This window comes from Squalius cephalus, assembly GCF_949319135.1.
Source record: "Squalius cephalus genome assembly, chromosome: 19".
Taxonomy (NCBI): Eukaryota; Metazoa; Chordata; class Actinopteri; order Cypriniformes; family Leuciscidae; genus Squalius; species Squalius cephalus.
In genome coordinates, this window is record NC_137140.1 from 7,411,031 (window position 1) to 7,435,942 (window position 24,912).

Consider the following 24,912-nt stretch of genomic DNA (forward strand, 5'->3'; position numbering starts at 1 on the left):
ATAGCGTTGTAAACGTATTTAACAACAAACATAACATTTTCATTAGAGGTGTAGGAACAATAAAAAAGTAGGAGAGACAATTTATATTTGGCTCATGAATATTAATTAGGTGACACAATGTATCATATATCAAATGAGCACATTTTTTTGTTAAAATGGGCAGTGGCCATAGTAGGATTACGGCTAACAAATTGCTTGCCTGAAAATTCAACCAACTGGTCTAAGTCATTGTTCTTCTCACCAGATACAAGCAAAATAAAACCTTTCAAATAAATAGTTATGTCCTGAAAAGTGGGCAAGACAAAAGTCCCTCCAATTATAATGGTTGCTTTGACCCTGGTTTCCACAGATAACCAACATTTCTTACAAAGACATATGCAATACATTCAGAGATGATTGCTGATTGTTGAACTGTTGATTCAAAGAGACCAAACTGCATAAAGAAAGCTCTCCAAATGTAGATATTAAGAAAAAAATCCAGTGTCTTTCTCTCTCACCTCAGTCACAGCCTGAATGGACGCTCCGTGTTTCAGCAGCAGCTCCATCACTTTAATCCTGTTCTTCTTACAAGCAATGTGAAGTGGTGTAAAACCATTCTACAGGGAAAAAAAGAGATTCTGGTGGTTTTTACTCTAGCTTATTAATGAAAATCGAGTTGCTTTTTGCCCATATCCAGATGACTGAAGAGTTAACCAAGCTTTATTTCCAGACGAATGAAAACACGTGGCTCCCGCTGCTCAATGCTTGGCAGACTTGTCTTTCTACAGTTTTCTTTCTTTCTTCCTTTTTTCCTCATAAACTGCAGCGACACGCCCGTTCTGTAACCATTACTTCAGAGCATGACAGTATGCGCTGCAGTCTTTGCCAAGAGAGGCTTTTTACAGATCGCCATGGTGCTGTTCAGAAACAAAACTTGTTAAATGTCATGCTCACATATAAAATTTGGAGGATTGGTAAAATTTGGAGATCTAAGGTGAAAGCCAAAGGGGGAGAAAAAAGAATTCTGGGATTTCACAGGTCTAGTAAGCTCTTTTTTCCTTTACATTTTACTTTTTTTTTTTTTTACCTTATTGACCATATTTAAGTAGAACATGTTTGGGCTACAACAACATCTGATGCATATTGGAATTAAATTGGAAAGCATTCTCTAATCTGATTGGTGCAATGTTTGTTTTAGTTTTTTTCACACCAGTCTATTATTGTGGAATAATATACATTGCCCAGCCAAAAAAAGTGAAGAATCAGTTTCACACATGAACTGGCACCTCTGAGTACAAACCGTAAATTCATTTAAAGTCTTTAAGATGAGCTGGAGGATTTACAGAGTGCTTGACTCTTGCATTGTCAATACAAGAACTTGACCAAAAATGATACACCTCTTGATGGAAATAATTAAAAGTCAGCTTTACATGATTCAGATGGTCTCTTCCTGTTTAACTGAAGGGTTCTTGGCCAGAATAAGCAGCAATGCAGACCAGACCTTATGCTGATAGCCAAAGGTCTGGCAATGGCAGACTATGGTTTATTTGACAGGATCAAAAAGATGCTGAACCAGATAGAAGTCTGCAGGACCCGACACAACTGAGTGTAGCGTGGGACACATTTTGAATTGCTGAGTGGGAAGATACTTGTGGGACTCCAGCAATATATAAACTAAAACTAAAATAAAAGTTAAGGTACAGAAGGTTATTCGTCTATATTCGAAAAAAAAGTTTTACAGTGGCAGGGTTGGATATTCTCAAAGCATTGGATATTCTCAAAGTTATTCGGTTGTTTTTCGGTCCTTCCTTTTGCCAGCTGCAAAAAATACAACAAGGTGAGGACAGAAGCATTGAGTGTGGGAATTGGAAAAATAGCATATAACACTGGAATTGGACAAAAAAAACCTAATAAATCTCTATTTGCTGGATTTTGCAGTCATGAGTGGGACATAACGTAAGAGTTGCAGGTAGGAGAAGGAAGAAATAAATATTTTTAGCAGAAGTGGGTGGGAACAGAATAGAATCTTGCAGAAGTGGGACTGAAAAATCGATCCCGAGCAAACCTTCTAGATTCAGCAACGTCCTACTTGTTAACGCAAAACTCACCAGCGCTTTGGCATTAGGATTGGCCCTCTTGTCCACAAGGACCTTGGCAACTTTGTAGTGTCCACAATGTGCAGCGACATGCAGGGCTGTTAGGTAATCGTTGGTGACATCGTCCACGGGCACGTCATGATGAAGTAAGAGCTGAACACAGTTCAGATGATCTCCTTGTGTGGCCATGTGCAGCGGCGACAGGCCATTCTGTTAACACACACACACACCAATTTAGGTTATGAAGAAATTAAACTGAACTGAAGAACTTTCAATACTCTATTCTTTATTTTTACCCGTCATCTTGCAGGAATCACAGATGGCTCACATCTAAAAAAGTTTTATCTTTCTAAGAATTCAGAGAAGAAAAAGTAAACTTTTAAAATCTAATAGAGCCATAATCCCCTCCTCAAAAAGGACATCTGGGGTAAAAGAACAGTGAGAGGCTATTTATACGTCACTATTTGTACTAAAACAATTGCTCCATTGAGACATTAATCGGCTGGGATATTATCTAATTTGGCGAGGAGTCTGTGACCATGTTTTGCTTTGCTTACAGATTCCAGGAAAGTGTTCAGTGATGCAATGGAAAAATAAAAGAAAAAAAATGATTATGTCACATCTGCATATGCTTAAAGTAATAGTTCACTCAAAAATGATGTCATTTACTTGCCGTCACATCATTCCAAACCCATATAACTTTTCTGTAACACAGAAAACTTGGTTAAAAAAATTGGGGTTTAAAAGGCCATTAATTTTCAGTGATATTACAGATTTGACTGCACTAACACTCCGCATCGGATGAGAACAAAGCTTGAATTGAGCTGGATAATGACACTATAGTCTTCTGTAGAGCTGCTTATAACTAAATTGAACTCGGCACTATTATTGAATCAACTGAATCAACACTGAGCTGAATAATGACACTATTGTCTTCTGTAGAGATACTTTATAGTTGAATTGAGTTTGTTTCATAACTGACGAACTCTGCAACACTGAACTCCAACACAAGGAGATGTTAAGCAGAATGTCCAGGTTGTCAATTTCAATATATGAAAAAGAGCAGCATGCACATTCTTGAAAATATCTTCTTTTGTGTTCTTCAGAAGAAAGAAAATCATTCAGGTTTGGTACGACATGGGGTAAGTAAATTATGGCAGAATATGCATTTTATGGGGAACTATCCCTTTAAAGGCAGAACAGCATATCTAACCTTTGTCTTCGAGAGGATCGGTGCTCCGCGATCTAGTAACATCTCAACTACTTGCTCATGACCGCTCCTCGCTCCACAGTGTAAAGGTGTCAGGCCGTCCTGAAGATATGAAAACAAACACACATATATTACACACACTGCCTCACTGGCAGGTGCCAGAATCTACAAACGTCAGCCATCATTGATATTACATCCCCTCCCAATACTAAACACGTGCCAATATGTCAAAAACACAATGAGAGACAGCGTTCCACTACTGGAGACGGAGATGAGCGCAACATCTGCATGCAATTTTCTTCGACAGTGGTGCCAAACACATGTAACCTGAGGACAGCAGTTGTTATCATTTATAAGAATCAAACGGCATGTATCCATGAATTATTCTTGCCAATAAATTCCCTGTTCATCTTGAAAAGCATCTTGTGCTTCTAAGAGAACAGCTGAAACTAGCCACAAATGAACTTGAATTACTTTCCTCTGAAATGTGATATGCAATTAGTTTATAAATTACAGCTTTTCTTAAGTTATTCTTAACCATACAATGTACACATGACATTGTGCAATAAAGGCAATGGGAAAAACATGTGCTCACTTCCTCTGAAGAGTTAAATATAGAGCTGGAAAAGAAAGACAGTCTGTTTGGTTCAACTGCTTGCGGCACTGACCTTGGTTCTGGCGTCAATTCGGGCCCCTCTCTCCAGCAGCAGCCTGACCATGTTGGCATTTCCTCTCTTCGATGCCACATGGAGAGGTGTGATGTCATTCTGTCGCAATTAAATAACAAAACTAATTGTCAGACGGAGACGCACAATCAAGTTCTAAAGAACAAGATTCATAACATGCAATGTAAATACATGATTCATTGGTTCTGCGTGAATGTATAATAACTGTTATTTCCCTTCTTGGTATCCTTGCAGGGATTTCATGAGAAAGCTTTTTGGTTTACCACCTTTTTATTATCATGGTTATAGGGCTAATGCTAAAAGCATAGTGGCTTAATAATGCAATTTAAAGACAGGAAATAAGAACACAAAAATGCTGAAATGAACACTTAAATTACACAGAAAATGTTTATTATTCATAGAAAAGTCAATAGATTTTTAGAAATCACTCAAGGGGGAGGAAACCCTTCTGTTTCTGATAACAGTATCCATATGAGTGTATATGTCTCCATAATGAGAATATATAAAAACAGTGGATTACCTGGCCTATATTTAAAATGTTGTATCATGAGCATTAATTATACAGTTGTTTTTTGTTTGTTTTTATTACAAACTGATGTGCAAGCCCATGATATGCAAAACTGATTTGCAATCCACAGAGCTTTTTATTAACCAACAGCATGCAATTGATGCTTTCAACAAACATTATTTTATTGTTCTAATCATGTAGAATATGGTCATGCAAAATAAGGTATATATGTGCTTTATAAGAATTAATAAACAGCCAATAAACTAGTAATATGCATGCTAATAAGCAACTAGTTAATAGTGAGAATTGGACCCTAAACTAAAGTGTTACCGTTTATTTATTTATTTAACAGTAAGAATTTCTAATTCTGTTGCCTTTGCATACAGGTTGGTTTTTATTGTGTCTTAATTTGTCTGCATCTGTGACAATATGTTGTCGGTTGAATTTGAGCATGATATCAGGTCAAACAATAATGTTGCACATATAAGAGATTCTGTCTGTAGCTGCGATCATTGCACAGATGAAGTGCACAGCTTCACACTGCATACGGAAGTATTGGGCTATACCACCCTCTAGTGATGGCTCACAAAATCCCTAACTAACCATGATGCACTGCTTTTTATAAAGCATAAAGGACCCCAGTAAAGCTTGTCTGCATATACCATTGAATTTTTAAATACACAACAGCAAATGCTTTGACACTGATGGATATAGTATATTCAGAGATGGAGATGTGGATGTCAGATCTGCGCGATCAAATTTTTCTTCATGTCAGGGTCAAAGAGCTGCAGAGAGACACTGGTTTACATGGTCTAAACCAGTTTAGGGTCAATCTGTGTATGCAGTGCCAAGAAGGTTGTTTGGATCAAGTGTTTTGCATCAGGAGTTTTTTTGCAATATGTTTATTGTTCTGAAAGTAACATTGGTTGAGTTTAAGCAATTGATCATACAACAGTTATTTTCAGTCCTCTAATTTGTTTAGCTGAAAGGTTTTCTGAGAGTGCTGTAATATGATCCAACAGTACAGGGACGCTTCACTGTGTCTATAGCACTTGTCAGTGTTCAAGGCATTCCAGGTCAGAGTATGTGTATGTGTTTTTTTTTTTTTTTTTTAAACAATTAGCATTTTCTCTCTCTCTCTATGATCGCTCAGAACGGGGGTTCTTTCACCAGAGGGTGTAGAGCAAGCAGGGAGTGGAAAATAGAAAAGCTGGAAGTGGAGTGGGAGTCGAATAATTATAGAAAGCTTCTACTCGCTTAAAAGTGTCCAATATAAAGAAACTAAAAAGCCTTATCAAGTCTATAAATTGTACATTACCATTCACTACCGTTTAATGTTTTTGAAAGAAATCTTTTATAATCACCAAGGTGCATTTATTTGATCCAAAAATACAATAAAAAGTAATATTATGAAATATTATTATAATTTAAAATAACTGTTTTGTATTTGAATATTGTCACATGTATGATCTGTTTTGGTTTTGTTCTAGTTCCTGTTTCCTTTGTTCTCATTTTCCCGCCACTGGTTTGTTTGTTAGATAGTTCCCCACACCTGTTATGTTAGTTAGTTAGTTAGTTAGTTCCCCACACCTGTTTTGTTTGTTAGTTAGTTCCCCACACCTGTTTTGTTAGTTTGTTAGTTCCCCACACCTGTTTTGTTAGTTAGTTAGTTCCACACACCTGTTTTGTTTGTTAGTTAGTTCCCCACACCTGTTTTGTTTCTACATTGATTACCCTGTTTGTATTTAAGCCATGAGTTCTCCATAGTTCTTTGTCCTATATTGTTTAAGTTGCAGTGGTTGTGCTATTTGTTGTTGCCAAGTTATCTCCTGTGTGTTTCCTTGTTTGGATTTACCATCAAAAGTCTATTTTGTACGCTACTTCAGCATTGTGCGCTCATTACAGCAGCCACTCGTTACAGAATACAGGACCCTCTAAACGAGTCAAGTTTAAACTCTCCTCCACCCCGAACAGATGAGACTGTTGGGAGTATTTGGGCTGGGTGCTCCAGCATGGTGCTCCAGCACTCACCAGCCCCGCTCCGAACACAGAGTACAGCCAGCCACCATCCCGATGCACGGATTCAATGCCAGAGCCCACCGCAAATGGAGGATTTGAGCCTGACATGATAAATGAGCCGGAGCCTACTACAAGGATGGAGTCATACATAGCCCCGGAGTCTGAGCCTTGCAAGATGTCTGACCAGGTGTGTGAGCCGGCAACAATGTCTGTAAATGTGGTAGCCTTCTTGGAGAACGAGGTAATGGAGGAAGACTCTGCCCACACTCCCACTGCCGAAGGTAAGCTGTATTCTGCTAGATATTTTGAGAATATGGATGAGAAAATGTCCCTGTTTCTCCCACCGCCGCTGGTCCCACCCAGCATGAACTCTCCAGTGCCCCCACTGGTCCAGCCCAGCATGAACTCTCCTGTGCCCCTGCTGGTCTCTTCTGTTCCCAGAATTCCCTTCCAACCTCCCTCTCCTACCTCCTCATCCAAAACCAGCCAGTTCCTCAGCCATGCCTCCGCTGGTTACCTTCAGCCAATCGACTTCTCAATGTGTGGATCTGCCTCAGGTCCTCCAGTCTCCAGCTTTGCCCTGTCAAGGGGCTTCCCCAGCTCTTCCTCCAGCCACTGTTCCCATTACTCCACTTTGACCCGTCGCCCTGACTCTTCTGCCTTGGCTCCTCCCTCCCTCAGCTCCATCCGGCTCCACCTAGGTCAGACGTCGCCTCGCCACGCCTGCACCACGGACTTGGAAGCCGGCTGCTGCGCTTCGTCTCTCCACCCCTACGGCTCCGTCTGGCTCCGCCCTCCCTACAGCTCCTAGTTGGCTAGCCGGTACACTGGTTCCAACTGGGGGGGGGTCGTCGATACAGCTCCGTCACGGCCTCCGAAGCATGCAGTGCTGTGCTGGTCCACCTGCTTTACGTCTCCACTCTGGGCTCTCTCTCCACCGGCTCCATCTCGACCCGTCGTACCCATGGCATCGTCGAGGAAATCTCCACTATTGCTCCTCCATCCCTTTATTCTAGTTCCTGTTTCCTTTGTTCTCATTTTCTCAATGGTTTGTTTCTATGGTGGCTAATTAGTTCCCCACACCTGTTCTGTTTCTACATTGATCACCCTGTTTGTATATAAGCTCTGAGTTCTCCTTAGTTCTTTGTCCTGTATCGTTTTTGAAGTGGTTGTGCTATTTGTTGTTGCTATTTGTTGTTGCCATTTTAAATGTATATTTTTATCAATAGATCATCATTGACCCTATTAATGTTTAGGAAAATTAACCATTAAAAAAAAAGAGGATTTATTTAAACAAATGCTTCAAAACTTTCATTAAGTATCACGTAAATATATAACAAAATACCTTTTGGGAGCAATTTCAGTCCATGCTTTAAATATGACATAAAATGATTTTCCTCAAGGACAAAAAAGAGAGAATGACCCTGTTCTGACCCTAGTCCAGTTCATGAACCATTCATATCCATCCACTCCACTCTTAAAGAAAACTACAGCTGGATTATTCGTCCTTACCCTTGCCTGGAAGTCTACAGCAGCCCCACGGTTCAGGAGCAGGGTCGCTACATTGATGTTACCGTAGTGAGCTGCTATGTGGAGAGGGGTGAAGCCACTCTGGAGAGGGACAGAGACGAATAAAGTACAGGGGTCAAAAATGTCACATACAGAACTCTAAAGGCCTTGACCTCACGTTACCTGACCTGACCTCATCCTCTATATGAAAAGACGACACCAGGACAGGTGTGGTGCAGTAAATCTCTGACAGATCTACACAGATGACCTTAGCACAACACTGAGGGAAGACACATCCTTCACTTGTTCCCTCACACCAACTCAATCCAGGTGATCAATTATTTTGCTTTGGGATGAACATTAAGTTTACTTTAATCTCTCTGTTTATAAACTATGCTGTAGTTGCAATAGATGGAAGGGGTTTTTCCATTTTAAAGGATGTGCTTTCCTCAGATGCATGATACCTCTATGACAGCAACCTTCAGCCAACAGTTGAATTTACATACACACAAAGCTTTTGTGAAGGTGGACCCATGACGTCAAGTGTGCAAACATGCATACAGTGCACTGCATTAAACAATGTGCTTCCTTACCTAACTATTATCATGAATACAGTTTAAATTATTTTTATATCATATATCTTATTTTATTTATATCTTAAGTTTAAAGAATTGGCTGTACATTCTATTGAGTTATAGTGTATATAGCACACATCTTTTTTAATAGTATGCCACTGTACATTTGACAGTACATTTGAGCTGTAGATGAACATCAGACTATTATTCCCAGTGTTGTCAGTGGTTAATACAGTATATAAGTTACATGTCATGCAGTGCAATCCAAAGCTGTTAAGTTGAAGGACAGCTGGAACATATCTGGAAGCCATGCTGACTGTGAAGAGAAGAGAAGAGAAGAGAAGAGGAGAGGAGAGGAGAGGAGAGGAGAGGAGAGGAGAGGAGAGGAGAGGAGAGGAGAGGAGAGGAGAGGAGAGGAGAGGAGAGGAGAGGAGAGAAGAGAAGAGAAGAGAAGAGAAGAGAAGAGAAGAGAAGAGAAGAGAAGAGAAGAGAAGCTCTTTCTGCTGGCACCTGTTAGGAGGGGAATGTCATGCATGAGACGGGACGAGTGCTCTGCAGCTGAGGGTCTGACTTCACCCTCCCTTCATCTGCAGGACAACAGATATCTAGGTTTTGACCTAAGAGGGCACCTAGATTTATAATTTAAAGAAATTGAAGCATAATGCATATTCAGACATATTCCAATGCAAACTGGTTTTAACACTAGTATAAAAAGGTACTGCAGACCGAGCTGGTCACTAGAAAAATGTGTTTTGGATACTGGTGTGCAGGTTTCTTCACTACATTAACCACCAAGGCTACCTTGATCCAACAGCTTTACTAGATAAGTAACCACTTGACTTTTCTAGTTTATCAGTAAGACCAGAACTAAACCGGCATAAACCAGCTGGACCAGTATGGACATTCATACTGGTCTAAGCTTGTCTTTTAAGCAGGTAGCTGATTTTTCGTTGTTGCTGGGGCAAACTATCCTAATTTAACATCCAGAAACAAGCAGGCCAATGGAAGGTTGACTTCTTGGGCAAGAGTATCTGTGCAACAAATATCAAATTCTAAAAGAGCTATTCCGTTTGGTGCCACTAGTGGCACAAAAATGACATACTTCACTTCACATGTCAAAAAACCCAAAACACAACCCTCCTTTTAGTGAAAATAATTTTTTTGTGATACCAGTTCTCTCAGCTGCAGACCTCGACCAGTTAACCAGAACGTTTCCTCTCCATGCTAGTTTTCTGTTGCCCGTTAGTAATCAAAGTGCCATTTTACTGAGACAATAAAGCAATGAGCAGTGGCAGGAGGGGATGGGGTGGCAGCAACAGCAGCAGCGTGATATGGGCGCTTTGTGAGGTGTGTAGCGTTAGTGAGTGTATACCTCTGTCGTTCTATTCACCATCATCTAGAGAGACCACCAGAGCAGGAGGAGAGAGAATGGTCTGATTAGTGTTCACAAAGTCACAATGGGAGCACCAAGCTGTACGGTGGCCACATGGTGAGGGAGAGCAACAAACCACACATCACACGACACCACGAGGGCTTAACTGGATGGTGCATCCTCTAGAAGTCTACGGTTTAACTATTTGGGATTTTCCTTAAACTGACTTGTGATTGAAGACGATTGTAAATTCATTTACAATGAGCATCTCCCATCATGCACCATTGAATTACGTTAGCCACCACAAAGTCTGTTTAGACGTGTATTTTTTCACATTGCGTTAATTCCCAAATATGACAATCATCCTATGTGTTTGAATGGAAAGCACCATCAAGTTCTAAATGTAAACTGGCGGAAAGACTTGGTTGTATATTGATGGAGGTACCTTGGATTCAACATCTGCATTGTGGTCATTCTGCAGAAGCAACACTGCTGCTTTGGTGTCGTCTTTACGGGCGGCGATGTGCAGGGCGGGTAGTCGCACCTTCCCCTTGGTGTCGTTCTCCAGGAGCAGAGATACCACCTGATCATGACCTTGCTGAAGAGCTACGGCCAGTGGAGTAAAACCATCCTACAAACACACAACAAGAATACTTGAGTAGCCCAAAGAGATATAAATCTTAAAAGGTACACTAGGTACAACTCTTGAAAGGTACACTAGGTTTCTTCCATTTTCTTGGAAGTCTCGGAAATGATTCAGCATGCTCTTTTACAGGGGTGGGCAGGGGTAGCAACATCAAAATCACTGATGGTAAGAAAAAAGTCCTAAAACAGAGGTGTCCAATCCTGCTCCAGGAAAGCCACTTTCCTGCAGACTTTAGCTAAACTCTGCTGGAAGGTGGTCCACCAGGAGCAGGATTGGACACCTCTGTTCTACAAGATGAATATCCAACAAAAAAAATGTAGTCTGAGCAAAAAATAGCATATCTGCAGCCACAGTAGATGCACTTTCATTATTTTGTTCACAGACGTTATAAGCACTCAAGGATAAATGACAGAAGCTTGAAATGTCTTGATTCTAAGGGAAGGGCAACTCTTGTCCTCTTGGTCCACTATCCTCCAGAGCTTAGCTCCAACATAGATCAAACTCACCAACCTGTAGCTGTCTAATAATCATGAAGACCTTAGACCTTGATTAGCTTGTTCAGGTATGTTTGATTAGGGTTGGAGGAGCTAAACTCTGCAGGAAAGTGTACCTAAGCCCTATTCGGACTGGATTAGTTTAACATGGAGAGGTGGGGTAAAGTAATTATTACCAGAGCTTCTCAGTGATTTTATTCCAGTCCGAATGTGCCATCTCAGTAATCATTACGGACAATGTCAGTAAAGATTACGGCAACTTTTACCTTCTGTAAAAAGGTCCGGAAAAATTACCTCAGGTAATACTAATCCCGTGTGAATAGACCCGCTGTAAATATGTACGGAAAAATTCTGTCATTTCCTGTTTAAAAGTAGTTTTCGGCATTTTTTCAAGTATGGAGGCACTTGAAAAAGCATTCAGTTGTGTTCTAGATGGTGAAACAAGTCTGTAAATCAAGTTAGCCCTCCCATTTCTGCTAGTTTTACTGAGATTTCTTATTCCGCACGAATTGGCCATTCATTTTACAGACATCCTGTGGTAAAATTACATTACTCCACCTACCCTTGTAAAACTAATCCTGTCCGAATAGGGCTCTAGAGGGCCAGAGTTACCCAGCCCTGTTCTAACTAGATAGACCGGGGTAGCCAACTCTGCTCCTGGAGGGCTACCTTCCTGCAGACTTCAGCTACAACCCTTCATAAACACATTTATTTTCAACTAATCCTGAACACCTTGATTATGTGTGTTTGATTAGGGTTAGAGCTAAACTCAGCAAGATGGCAGCCCTCCAGGAGAAGGGTTCGCTACCCCTTGGACAGACGTTCATTGATGTTGATTATTTAATATACTAGCACAGCTGAGGTAGTTTGACTTCATTAACAGCATCACAGTTCCATATCATGTTTTTAACTACAGTAGTAACAGCAGAGTTTTAAAACTTGGTGGTGTAAAGTAGTTCCACATACAAGAGTGTTTTAAGAATGAAAATCTCGAGCATGCATGTCTTTAGATCCATGAACATACACATGTGCAACCATTCTTGCAAATTGTTGCATTCAACAGAAACTGAAAATTTATAGAATGGCATTACAATCACAAAACAAAATAGAATTTTGTTCTGCACGGTAGTCATGGTACAGTATAAACACAATGACTGACTCCAGACTCCTTGTGTGTGCATTATATTTCTTCAGTTCTTCATCAATTATTCCTTACTTGGTAAATAATAGGCCTGAGTATTGACAAAAACCTCACACAACACAATACACATTGTCATACATGATTCAATACATTGTGTTGTATCACAATATCAGAATCGGTGGGATCAGACAGAATCTCTCTTGTTTGGAAACCCTTATTAAAAAATGGCATTTTCAGAGTTTATGCTTTTAGATGAGCTGCTTCTAAATTAATTAAACTGTAGGAAATATCGACAAACACCTAAATAAAAAGAAAATATTCATATTTCATACAGGAATATAACATATCAATCATATAGTGAGAAAAAAATACACAGTATATGAATATATGATTGTTTAAGCACATTTTAAGAAAATGACAGAATGTTTAATAAAAGCAACATAAGAAAGGTTAATAAAATAGCAGCTTGGCATCAAAATGCTGTAATGCATCCTTTTGCGGTTCAAGTCTGAATTTCAGACAGACCTTCATTCACACCAACATGGATCATTAACATGCAAACAGCTCTTCAAACATGGAAATGTTCTTTGATGCATAATCACTGTCTGAGAGGCACAAGGGCCTGGTACATTCTCAAGGACAGTGACGTCTGGCACCCTGCTCTGTCATGCAGGCGCACACACACCACACACACACACTTCAAGCCGGGCATTCAATACCCTCACTGCGCAACTAGTGTCTGCCTGCTGCCTTGAAAAGGACAGAAAGGTCACTGGGTATTCGGAGTCAGGTTTTATATGTATCATCACTAGATGGACCTATAAGTATGATGCTTCATATACAGTGCTGGGAATTGCAGTGAGGTAAGTGATGAATCGATAGGAACAGAAGGTTTTGCTCACCTCTGTGGCAATACTCTGACTGGATCCGTTATCCAGGAGGAATTTGACGACGTCCAGGTGGTTCTCCTGGGCAGCCATGTAGAGTGGTGTGAAGCCATTCTGTAGCAGGAACAAGGGCATACTTAGAAATGTCTACGCTTATCCATGATTCAAATACAAGATAAGACCACAGCACATACAGTTGCCTCATCTGCAGGATTGTACTGCAGTGATGATGATCTTTTTAACAAGTTTAGAATCTTTTTTGAAATCAAATTAAACCTCAAATATGCAATATGTCTGGTCATTAGTTTGATAACAGTGTTGTGTGAACTTTAGAATTTAACAACTGTCTTCTTTTCAATTTATGAGTGTAAATGTGAATTGAATTGGCCACACCCGTAGGCAGTTGAATTGGAATGAAAGGAAATGCAGTCTTACCATAAATAAATTCAAACACAAATGTTTTACCATTCATTTTGACAAATTGTTAATTTTGACTTATAAGTTCAATGAACACAACAAAATGTCCGTCACTTTGTTTTTTAACTTTAAACTAAAAATAAATAGTGACCTCTAATTATGAGGCATTCTAGTTAATGAAGGTTTTTTTTCCAGCACGGTCCATAAAATGAGAGTTAAGTAAATCTGTAGCTTAAAGGGATAGTTCGGCCAAAAATGATATTTAACCCATGATTTACTCACCCTCAAGCCGTTCGAGATGCATATGTCAATCATTTTTCAGACGAACACATTTTCAGTTATTTTAGAAAATGTCTTAGATCTTTCAGTGGTTATAATGTGAAGCTATGGGGTCCACCTCCTTCAAGTCCCAAAATGTGCATACATCCTTCACAAAAGTAATCCATCCGGCTCCAGGGCATTCAGGGCAATATCTTGCTTCTGGCAACGGTCGACGCGCGTTCACGGGAGATGGATGCCGGTGTATGACGTAGGACGTAGTGTAGGAAGCGTCGTGACGTAGAACGAAGTATAGCTAAATCAAACGCTACGTCCTACGTCATACGCCTGCATCCATCTCCCGTGAACGCGCGTCGACCGTTGCCGGAAGCAAGATATTTTAATTTATAAAGTTTTAAATTTGTATATTTTTACGACAAAACCGCACGGATTACCCTCAGAAGGCCTTCGTTTATCCCCCTGGAGCCGGATGGATTACTTTTGTGAAGGATGCATGCACATTTTGAGACTTGAAGGAGGTGGACCCCATAGCTTCACATTATAACCACTGAAAGATCTAAGACATTTTCTAAAATAACTGAAAATGTGTTCATCTGAAAAAAGATTGACATATGCATCTCGAACGGCTTGAGGGTGAGTAAATCTTGGGTTAAATATCATTTTTGGCCGAACTATCCCTTTAAACATGTTAGCTTATTTAGCTTGGCTTAATAACTTTAGTAGTAGACAATACTATTATACATACTATGTTAAATCAATGTATGATACTAGATAAATAATGTTTACATTTTCAAACGTTTGATTTTTGGGAAATGTTGGTCATCTAGCAAACCATAATTTATATAATATATAACATTTTTATTAGCAGGCCCAGACAGAATCTTCTGTTTTGTTTTTTTGTTGTTGTTTTTTCTGCAGTGATCTTGCATTCCGTGTAGGCCTGGGCATTAGCACTATTAACATAACATAGCCAAAATGAGTCAACTAAAAAAGGTAAGTATCTTGCTAATACTTTTAAATTGTTCTCCTTCATGGGGGCTAAGTGTGGAAACGGAGAAGCTGAACACACATCGCCGGATGAAGCTTCAGCCTCTAGGCGGGTATATGAATTAAGGGTGATTATAGATCGTGTCAATTGTCCATTTTGGTGATAGGTGGCGGCAATGTACTTATGTATCTTCGATCAGCCATAAAACAAAAGGAAGATGAATACTTATAAATGTGGGGTGCACACAAAAAGAATACCCTTGCAAAAATATACTGTTCTAGCAACCCCGTGTAAACCTTTCGCAATTCAAAATCAGCCTCCTCATTCATAAAGTGTCCCTATTTTAAGCACTGCAGTGTGAGAAAGCAGAACCAGGCTGCACTTGTGATAAGTTCTTGAGATAAAACAAAGTCTGTCTCTACTCTCTCGCACACGTGTGCATGTGTTTAATTTTGGACTCCCTAAGGGTAGTTTCAGTGACAAGGCAAAAACGCACATACTAAAACTATCATCCATACCAGCTCTCAAATCCCAACAGCTTCTCCTCAAAATGGAGACATAAGTAGGTTATACTTAATGCAGCACTGCTAAAATTCTTTTTAAGCTATTTGAGCACAAACTGGGAACTTGAGTATCTGAACTTCACTCAAAATTCATAATACAACGCATTGCTAGTGAATTGTTACATTATTAGCATAAATTACTTTTATGATTTGTTCTCTCCTTCAGATCAAACACTGTTATTGCTAAGCAACAGTTTGTAGACAATCAAGCTTAACAAGTTAGTCAAAATCAGTTGTGTGCATGGTGTAGTTGTGTATAGCTATCTTTTTTATTATTGTTGCAGGTTTAATGCTGTCACCCTTATACTGGTGCAATCATTCAAAACTCCTCATTGTTTTTCTTATAAATCAAATAATCTGAATAAGTTATAATTTTAAAAGATATTCCTCCTTTAGCTTCAATCTAGTTAGCTACTTTTTGTTTTCTTTTCAAAGGTTTAATTTTTTTCAGGAAGGCCCCTTGACCAATACAAGCTCCAGACCTTCTGCTGTCAGTCTGAAGGTCTGGCTACACAAGAGTACAGCACAGTAACGCAATCACAAGCTTACAATGGGTTGGCCAAGTGTTTGAAACTTATAGGCTACTCATCACATGTCAAGTGCTGACTGTACCTGAGACTGGGAGTTGATATTAGCTCCATTAGTCACGAGTTCCTTAACGACATCCAACTGTCCAGCGAGTGATGCTATGTGCAGAGCGGTGTTTCCTTTCTAGAATCAGAAGAACACAACAGAGCAGGTTGACTCAGTGTTAACAGTAACCCAATGTTTTTTCATACACCAGCTGTCTTTTGGAATGCTTCGTCACTATTTCTGCCTCTGTTACAGTACATAATAACACTTTGAAGAATACACTTTTAAGATGGGAGAGTTTCAAAAACCTCAACAGAAATATTCCTCTTGAAGATCCTTTACATGAATGAGCAGATCCAGCCCTTGGTTGAAGCTCAAAGTCAACCTGAACATCAGGCAACAGTGACTTTGAAGACATGCTGATGCAGCAAAGTAATGTCTATGAAGTCATGAAGTCAACTGAGTAACACACTTGTCATCTTTAATTCATATGCTCAGCCTTCTACACTACTGCTGACATTTTTAGTTGTGTGTCATAGTATCCGATCTGGTGATGTGGGTGTTACCTTTGTTGCCGCATCCACAGTGGCACCAAGTTTAAGAAGCTCAGCCACAACCTCCACGTGGCCTTCTTTAGATGCTAGATGAAGAGCGTTCAATCCATTCTGCATCCAGAGAAACATATATTTGTATGCTGTTCATGTACATGATTTAGGATCAATATAAGGTATATCAGAGACAAAATATGTCATTTAAAGGTTTATGACATTAAATAAGAGCAACACAACTTTGGAAAGTCTTGAGGGCTCCACTCCTAGTTTTGATCATAAAAAATAAAATAAAATTGTAGTAAGAAAACCCAGTCTTCAGTGTCACATGATCCTTCAGAAATCACACTAATATGATCATTTGGTGATTAAGAAACATTTCTTATTATTAAAGGAATAGTTCACTTTAAAATGAAAATTCTGTCATCATATACTCACCCTCATGTTGTTTCAAACCTGTGTGAATTTCTTTCTTCTGCTGAACACAAAGGAAGATATTTAGAAGAATGTCAGTAACCAGGCAGTTTCTGGGTCCCATTGACTTCCATAGTATATTTTTTTCCTACTATGGAAGTCAATGGGACCCAGAAACTGCCTGGTTACTGACATTCTTCTAAATATCTTCCTTTCTGTTCAGCAGGAGAAAGAAATTCACACAGGTTTGAAACAACATGAGGGTGAGTATTTGATGACAGAATTTTCATTTTAAAGTGAACTATTCCTTTAATAGTTGTAATGCTTAATATATTTGTGGAAACCTTGAAATATTTTTTTTTCCAGGATACTTTGATGACTAGAAGTTCAAAGAAGAACCATTTATTTGAGATAGTATTTTTTCTGTAACATTATAAATGTCTTTACTGTCAATTTTGATCAATTTAAAGCATCCTTGCTAAATAAAAGTATTAATTTATTTGAAATCAAATTTCTTATTGACCCCAAACTTTTGAATTGTAGTGTACAATCATATTCATGATGTCAAATATCAAATTCAAATGTTAATTTTACAAAAAAGGAAGATGTATGACCTGGTTGCAGATGTTGATGTCCACGCCTGACTTTAAGTATTCGAGGGCTTTCTCGATGTTTCCGGCCCGAGCCGCTCTGAGGTAACTGGCATTACTGTCAGTCTGAAAGAGAGAGAAATAACAATCAGATCGTCTTCTTCACAAACCCTCACTGATCAAGAGGAACCAAATAACACCATATGCTGACACTTCCAATTTTCAAGAGGGAGAAATAAGTCCTCGAAAAACAACAGATAACAAAATCCAATCTATAGCATCTTTACTGCATTGAAGCAAAAACCAAAAAGGCAAAAGAAAGAGATGTGGATATTGATGGACATGGCAGTGCCCTAGCACCCAGATTTCCGCTCACATCGTCTTCAGTAAATCTAACTCTAAAAAATGAACTGTTCTAAAAAATGAACATATATCAAGTGCTTTGTGAAACAGAAGTGAAGTGCAGCTCAGATCTCTAAACAAATGGCTGATCGTGCAGCAGGACATTGCCAAGATTCCTGCTGTCGACTGTGTCTGATTATGAGCTATATGACATTTGTAATAACAGAAACACAAATAAACTGTGTATAAACTGGTTGTAGTTATGTAAAAGAGGGCCTGAGAAAGAACAGAAAGGAAATGTCACAGAGCTTGAAGCAGTGTTGCCCTGAGAGCGGGATTCCTGAAGCATTCATACAGGAAGTGAATATAGCATGAGGAGCAATCCATTACTCATCCATTATTCATCCTGGAAGAGTGAAGACTTCATAAACCTGAATATGCAAACTGGAATTACAAGAGTGTGCTGGTCTTTTCCATCCTCATTTGGTTTTGCAGGTGCATTTGGTGAACCAGTAAAATTCTTTAGTTTTACTCAACAATGCAATTTTGACCCGATGTGACTTCATTTCAGGAATATATATATATATATATATATATATATATATATATATATATATATATATGCTTATTTATTTGAGTGTTTTTAGAACCATTGTGATATTATTTTCATGGCAATTGAGCTAAAATTCAGTATAGCAAATATTACATGTACTTAAACAACTGTACGATAATTTTTTCTTTGTTTGTTTATTTGTTTGTTTAGAAGTCAAAAATTGATATGTAATCTTTTTTTTTGCAATACAATAATAAATAGATTGTTTGACTGCAAGAAATTACAGTTTCGTGTCTATTTATTTGATTTTGGGGTGATATTTCACCTGGACATTTCTTGACAGTTTTTGTGAGATAATAATAAAACATGAAATAATAATTAAGATGTTTAATGTGCATGGTAGCCTATATCATAAAAAAAACAATCACCAAAACAATCCATGTGACCATCCAACCACATGCTAATTCCAACACTGTTAGCTGTAATGAAAATAGCATTTAACCACAACACCCTAGTCTATCCTAGTGCAATGCCAGACATACTCCTCATACATGCTTTACATGCTTTAGTGTGTTGGATCTGTCTGTGCAGTTCTATATTAACAGGTCTCAGTGCATGAAACACTAAAACATTATTATTCTGAATATGATGGATGAGGTAAAATAAAAAGATCAGGTGTCATAAAAACGCTAGTTCATGTGAATGAGCATATAATAAATGAAGATCTGGGAACAAGGTGTGGTCTGTGCTAACAGTTCAGTGTCCAGATATTCACACACACACAGAGAGAGAGAGAGAGAGAGAGAGAGAGAGAGAGAGAGAGAGAGGGTGTGTCTGCCGTTGCTGCAGTGCTGTAGTCCTGACACACCCCGACACACACATGAAAACACACTATCTTATCCTTTCACACACAAGCATGACTGAAACTGGGGATCAATTTTCAAAACCTTCATGTTCATATGAAATAATAAGCATGTCTGATTTCACAGAATTCATGAAACAGTAGGTGAAAAGTACCCAGATGACCTACTATATCACATAACAATCACAACATGGGGGATTTAGTATGTGCCTAGAAGTCATTCCTACTACACATTCATACTTTCGTTATGGTCACAAAGTATGTTTTTCATGAAATGTAGTATATACTCAGGCAGTATGTGATTTTGGATGGATCTTGTATCTCTGTTGCTCTATCAAATCTGTTGCTGTTTGTATTTGAACATCATAGCAACAGCAGCACTGGCTCAACCAATGGCATGAGATTGGGGCGGGACTGTCTGCTAGTTTGACCAATGGCAGGTGAGGGGAGTTGTTTAAGAAAAACAGTCTTGATTTTTACAATTTCGTTTGGTGATATTTGTGCAGAAATTACCAAAATAACCTCAAAGCAATTTGTAACTATTTTATGTTTTGGCAAATGTGGCTAATTCATATGAATTCATACAATCCTATTCGTATGTTTTTGTACAATCTGCTTACGCCCCAGTGACGGGTATGATTAGGGTGGGGTTAGAGGTGGACCTACATGCTTCCTTTTTTTCTAATAATCGTAAGTTTTTGTATGATTTACATCGTACGAATTTGAAATTGCCATCTTGTAACATAGTTCCGTTTTTTCCATGAGATCTGGTTGGAAATTACACACTTCACCTTTAAATAAATGAGTCAATGACAGTACATTTTTGGAGGAATTTAATGAAATGAGGGTGTAAGTATTTGATTCGGGTTCATTATAAAATATTTTTCTAGCAATATCAGTCCCTGGCTTCTGTCTAGCTACTGTAGCATGTAGAAATGTCATCCTCTCTCTATTGTGGGCTCAACCTCTGCAGTGTGTGGGAGTTTCCTTTGAACATGTCTGTCTGTCTCTGTCTGTCTCTCTCTCTTACTCTCTCTCTCTCTCTCTCTCTCTCTCTCTCTCTCTCTCTCATGCTCTCTGTATCACTAGGAACCACACATCATGTTCTGGAAAGGCCTCAACAAAACCTGCATGAAGTCTTTTTCTTCATTAGAAAGTAGGTCTGTACAAGATAAATTAAATAATTATTATATATTTAAGATAATTTTGCTGGCAAGACAAAATTAAATGAAACCATGAACACTGCAATAATTAGGGGCCAAACACAGAAGGTATGTCTTATTATTATTATTATAACACCTCCTCCTTTTTCTTGTTCATCTTCCGCTCTTTAATCTATGGCAGCCCATAGAACTGCTTGCAGGAAAATGATGAAATTTGGCACACAGAAAGAGGATACTCTGAACATTAACCACAGATAATTTGGTATCGTTAACTCATTCCCTATTGCTCCACCAACTGTCCGAATTTGCACGTACATATAAAACAAAGAAAACTACTTTTTGGAACTCATCCTAGATGGTTTGTCCATTTTTTCACCAAAATTGGCTCAGATCATCTTCAGACCTTGCTGGCAGGCTGGAATGGATTTTATTTTCATTTTGGGCATCAGCCATTTCCGTAATATCATTTTGTCGTAAAATGCTGTATTTTATGATTTCATTAGCATATTGTTACAAATCTCGGTATGTGTAATCAGCACTATATTCAGACTATGCTGGCAAAAATTTATTAAACCATTTCTGATAGACCAAAAAGACCAGTTTTCAAATAACACATCAACGAAATTCATGGCATGATGCCAAGCAGATTCTGAGGTTGTAACACTTCAAGGCTTTGGCATATTGATACTAAACTTTGAATGTGTCATTTTGCCCTCACACTGACCACATGACATCAATTTGGTAAGAGCACCACCAATTGGTCAAAAGTCATAAGCAATTAAATCATTTTACAAGTGATTTTCATATGTTTTGCCTAAAATAATCTAAAGATGTATTTAATTACTTATTGTTCCAGTTGTTCTAATGCTCACAGCCATGCTTGCATAACTTATCATGCCTTTTTTGAGCTTGGCCTCATTAATTAGTGCTTGCAGCTATATATTTAATTTGTTTTTTATTAGGCAATTAAAAGTGTATCATTACATTAGTTTGATAGTGCCTCCTTGTGCACCTTAAGAGCACCTTGGAAGCAAGTGTATTTTTTATATATTTTTTTATTTCAGGGGTAAAAATTGTGTTTTTGCTACTGAAAGTTCCATTAAGTTTAATTCATTTCTGAGAATTAGTTTAGACTGTGTGTTTTAATAATTCACTTTATAAATAAATCAATCCTTTTTCATCACCACACATTTTTATGAATTCAAATAAAAAAGAATACTTTTTTAGTATTATATATTAGAATATATTATAATTATAGAATACATTTTTTTAGTGTTAGTTAATTATAACCCTTTCATGCTGACTTTAATGTTAATTTATAATACATTACCAAATGTTCATTTATATAATGTGAAATGTAATAATATATTCGGATTAATAAATACTGTAAAAGTATTGTCGAATTTCATTAAAAATCTTACGGGTTTTTTTTAGATTTTTAAAGCTATATTATTGACCTATTAGAGACATAACTTTTTCTGACAACAGAAATTCTTCACCTCTTGAGGTCAGGGGAGTGAGGTTTACACACACAGTTCTTACTAGCTCGCCTCTGTTACACTCGCCCCCTTAAACCTTCCCTCCATCCGGGTCAACCTACTCCGAGCAAGATTTGAACCGCCGTCTGCGGCATGGGAGGCGGGCACAATAACAGGGAAGTCACAATAAATAAAGACAAACACAATGTGTTACAAAAATAACACAATAAAGATCGACGTCTCTACGGTCAGTTGCTAGTGTGCCTCTTGAGGCCAGGAGAGTGAGGTTTACACGCACAGCTCTTATTAGCTTGCCTTCGTTACACTGACTCTGTAGTTGACAGACAGGTCATATCATCAGATTGAGGAAATGTCCCATCCCGCAGCCCAGCGCCAAATGGAAATGAGTTTTACAAGGGCTGTTCATCAGCCAGCATTAGCAGAAACCCAGCACAAGCCTTACAGAAACACACAGGCTAACACACACAATGAGGCCAGTTACAGTCAGTAAGAAGTGCCAATATACAGATCTCTAATGCTAATTTGCCATAGCTATGAATGCAAATTACTGTGCGTGTATTTTATATGTATTTTAACTAGTAGTTTGCTAAGTCAGCACTATTTATATTGAGAGTCTGCCTTTTCACCGGAAGATCAAGTAATGACATTTTGATTAAAGGAACACGCCGACTTTTTGGGACTTTAGCTTATTCACCGTATCCCCCAGAGTTAGATAAGTCCATACATACCCTTTTCATCTCCGAGCGTGCCGTAACTCTGTCTGACACACCCACCGCTAGCCTAGCTTAGCACAAAGACTGGAGGTAAACGGCTCTAGCTAGCATACAGCTCCCAATAAGTGACAAAATAACGCCAACATTTTCCTATTTACATGTTGTGATAAGTCACAGCGTGTACAAATAACAAGGTCACATGAGACACAGCCATCTTCTAACCATATACATACTGGGAACTATATTCTCAGAAGGCGAAGCACTGCTACTTGGGCGGAGTGATTTACTCCAACTCTGAGCAAACTCTCTGCTCCTCACCACGGGGCTTCTCAGGTGCTGCGAGCAAATCACTCCGCCCAAGAAGCAGTGCTTCACCTTCTGAGAAAAAAAAGAAGAGAAAAAAAAGAAAAGAAAAAAAAGAGTGTCTTGTCATTTATTCAGGGACCAAAATGTCAATGCTCTTTTGATTTGGGCCAGTATGCAACTGCCTAGAATCCCCTGCATTATGCACTAGCAAGAACTCACATTGTCTTCAAGAAAATGTAAGTCTTTAATTATTAATGAGAGTCCACACAAGTTAAGCAAGAACTTAATGCAAAATGTATTGAGATTATATGAAAGTAGCAAATGCTTATGATGATCTTTGAGAACATGCCACAAAAAAAAGATAGAAAGATAGATAGATAAAGATATTCTTTGAAACATGTTTAGATGTCCTTGGATTCATGTATATCAGGATACAGGACAAGTACAAGCCATGATCTGTATCTAGCTCCTACATTATCCATATGACAAGCAAAACATGTGGCAAAATTATTGGAGATTATGCAGTTATCCAGTCAGGAATGTTCGATTTGCAGCCAACAGAGTCGGATGAGCACATACAATGATTGTTTTACACACACGCACGCTGTTGTTTGTCTTTATAATGCGACTTGCCTGCAGGGAGGCGAGTGAGTGCAGTGTTTTAAGCCATAGAGAAAAGCTTTCAATTGACACTGCACACACGCACACACAATCGCAGCATGCTCAGATAACAGCACATGCATGAAGAGAGCTGAGTGTGTGATGTATCTGTCCTCGTTTCTGACGCTCTTCAGTGTAGAGTGCAGATAGAGCAGGACTGCAGAATGAAACGGCGTCCTGTGTCACGCTTCATGATGATAAAGCGTTAGCACCTGCAAAACTCATCAAGCATGGAGAATGAAAATAAAGCTTTTAGGTGTTCACAGCCCTCTATGCAAACATAATCAGACCATCTTCTTTAAATGTATTTTAAATGTATATATATTTGAAATATATACATTTAAAAATATATATATTTTTTAACTATTTTTCATCAAATAAATGCAGCCTTGGTGAGGATTCTTTTTTTTTTTTTTAAACAAATTTCCTTTTTTGGCTTATAGTACATTTAAAATGTTGACTTAAAAACATCAAATTCAGAGTGAAACAGTATATTCAATAAGAGGATAAACCGTAGGGCAAGAATGCTTTTACCAATGGGAATTGATTGGATCATGAAAAACCGCTTGCAACCATTTTTGAGGTTAAAGGTCAAATTTTCCCTCAGGAGTACTTGAGTTATCCCAGTGGTTATATTTCCTTCAAATATATTATTATTTGGAGAAAAAAAACAAAGATATTAAGTGCACTTATAAATCTGGCACAATAAGGAACAATGTTTAGAGAAGACACAACAATTTTTCCGGTTTAACCAGTGACTGGGTGGGGGCAACTAGTATGGGCAAGAGTGTATATTAGTCGGTGTTCCTCTCAGACAATTTGTGAGGTGTGTGGGTCACTTCATGCAGCTGTCGAGATGCATTGCAATAAGATGTTGTAAAGGCTTTGAGGAAATCCTCTTGCAGGCCAAATGTGGGAGAGCTGCCCACAAAGTTAGTTTACGCTGACAAGTGCAGAACAACAAATCAAATAAACAACTGACAACTGTAAAAGCACTATGCCACTGAATAATGACAGATCGATGTATTGGCCAGAACAGAACAAAGATCTGATGATATTTGTCCATTCTGAGATTATTTGACTTAGGGTCAATGACATATTGCCATGATAAAGAAAAATCTTTTTTAAAACACATATTACAAGCGTTTAGAAATGTACTTTTTGTATTCATGTTGATTTCATATGGTTAAGAAAAGTTTATATGTAACGACCTTACACCTTGAATACATGTTGAGTGTACACATCTTCTTTATCATTTTCAAAAAGTTTTCAAATACATTGTTTTTATTAATATCATGAATAATATAATTGCATTTTTTT

General features: G+C 38.4%; 1 protein-coding gene across 23 annotated transcripts in view; it reads right to left on the reverse strand.

Moving 5' to 3' along the window:
• The window catches only part of ank3b (ankyrin 3b), a 180,347-nt gene that overhangs the window by 61,957 nt on the left and 93,478 nt on the right, over window positions 1–24,912 (reverse strand). For 19 of the 23 annotated variants that reach the window (XM_079851655.1, XM_079851677.1, XM_079851657.1 and 16 more), the window contains 11 exons: window positions 17,519–17,620; window positions 16,509–16,607; window positions 15,982–16,080; window positions 13,138–13,236; window positions 10,400–10,585; window positions 9,955–9,978; window positions 8,011–8,109; window positions 3,954–4,052; window positions 3,289–3,387; window positions 2,088–2,285; window positions 498–596 (listed from right to left, as the gene is read on the reverse strand). In XM_079851655.1, the coding sequence (XP_079707781.1) occupies window positions 498–596; window positions 2,088–2,285; window positions 3,289–3,387; window positions 3,954–4,052; window positions 8,011–8,109; window positions 9,955–9,978; window positions 10,400–10,585; window positions 13,138–13,236; window positions 15,982–16,080; window positions 16,509–16,607; window positions 17,519–17,620 (1,203 nt within the window). The remainder of the gene's footprint in view (window positions 1–497; window positions 597–2,087; window positions 2,286–3,288; window positions 3,388–3,953; window positions 4,053–8,010; window positions 8,110–9,954; window positions 9,979–10,399; window positions 10,586–13,137; window positions 13,237–15,981; window positions 16,081–16,508; window positions 16,608–17,518; window positions 17,621–24,912) is intronic. The other 4 variants (XM_079851669.1, XM_079851667.1, XM_079851661.1 and 1 more) reach the window with 1 other exon arrangement.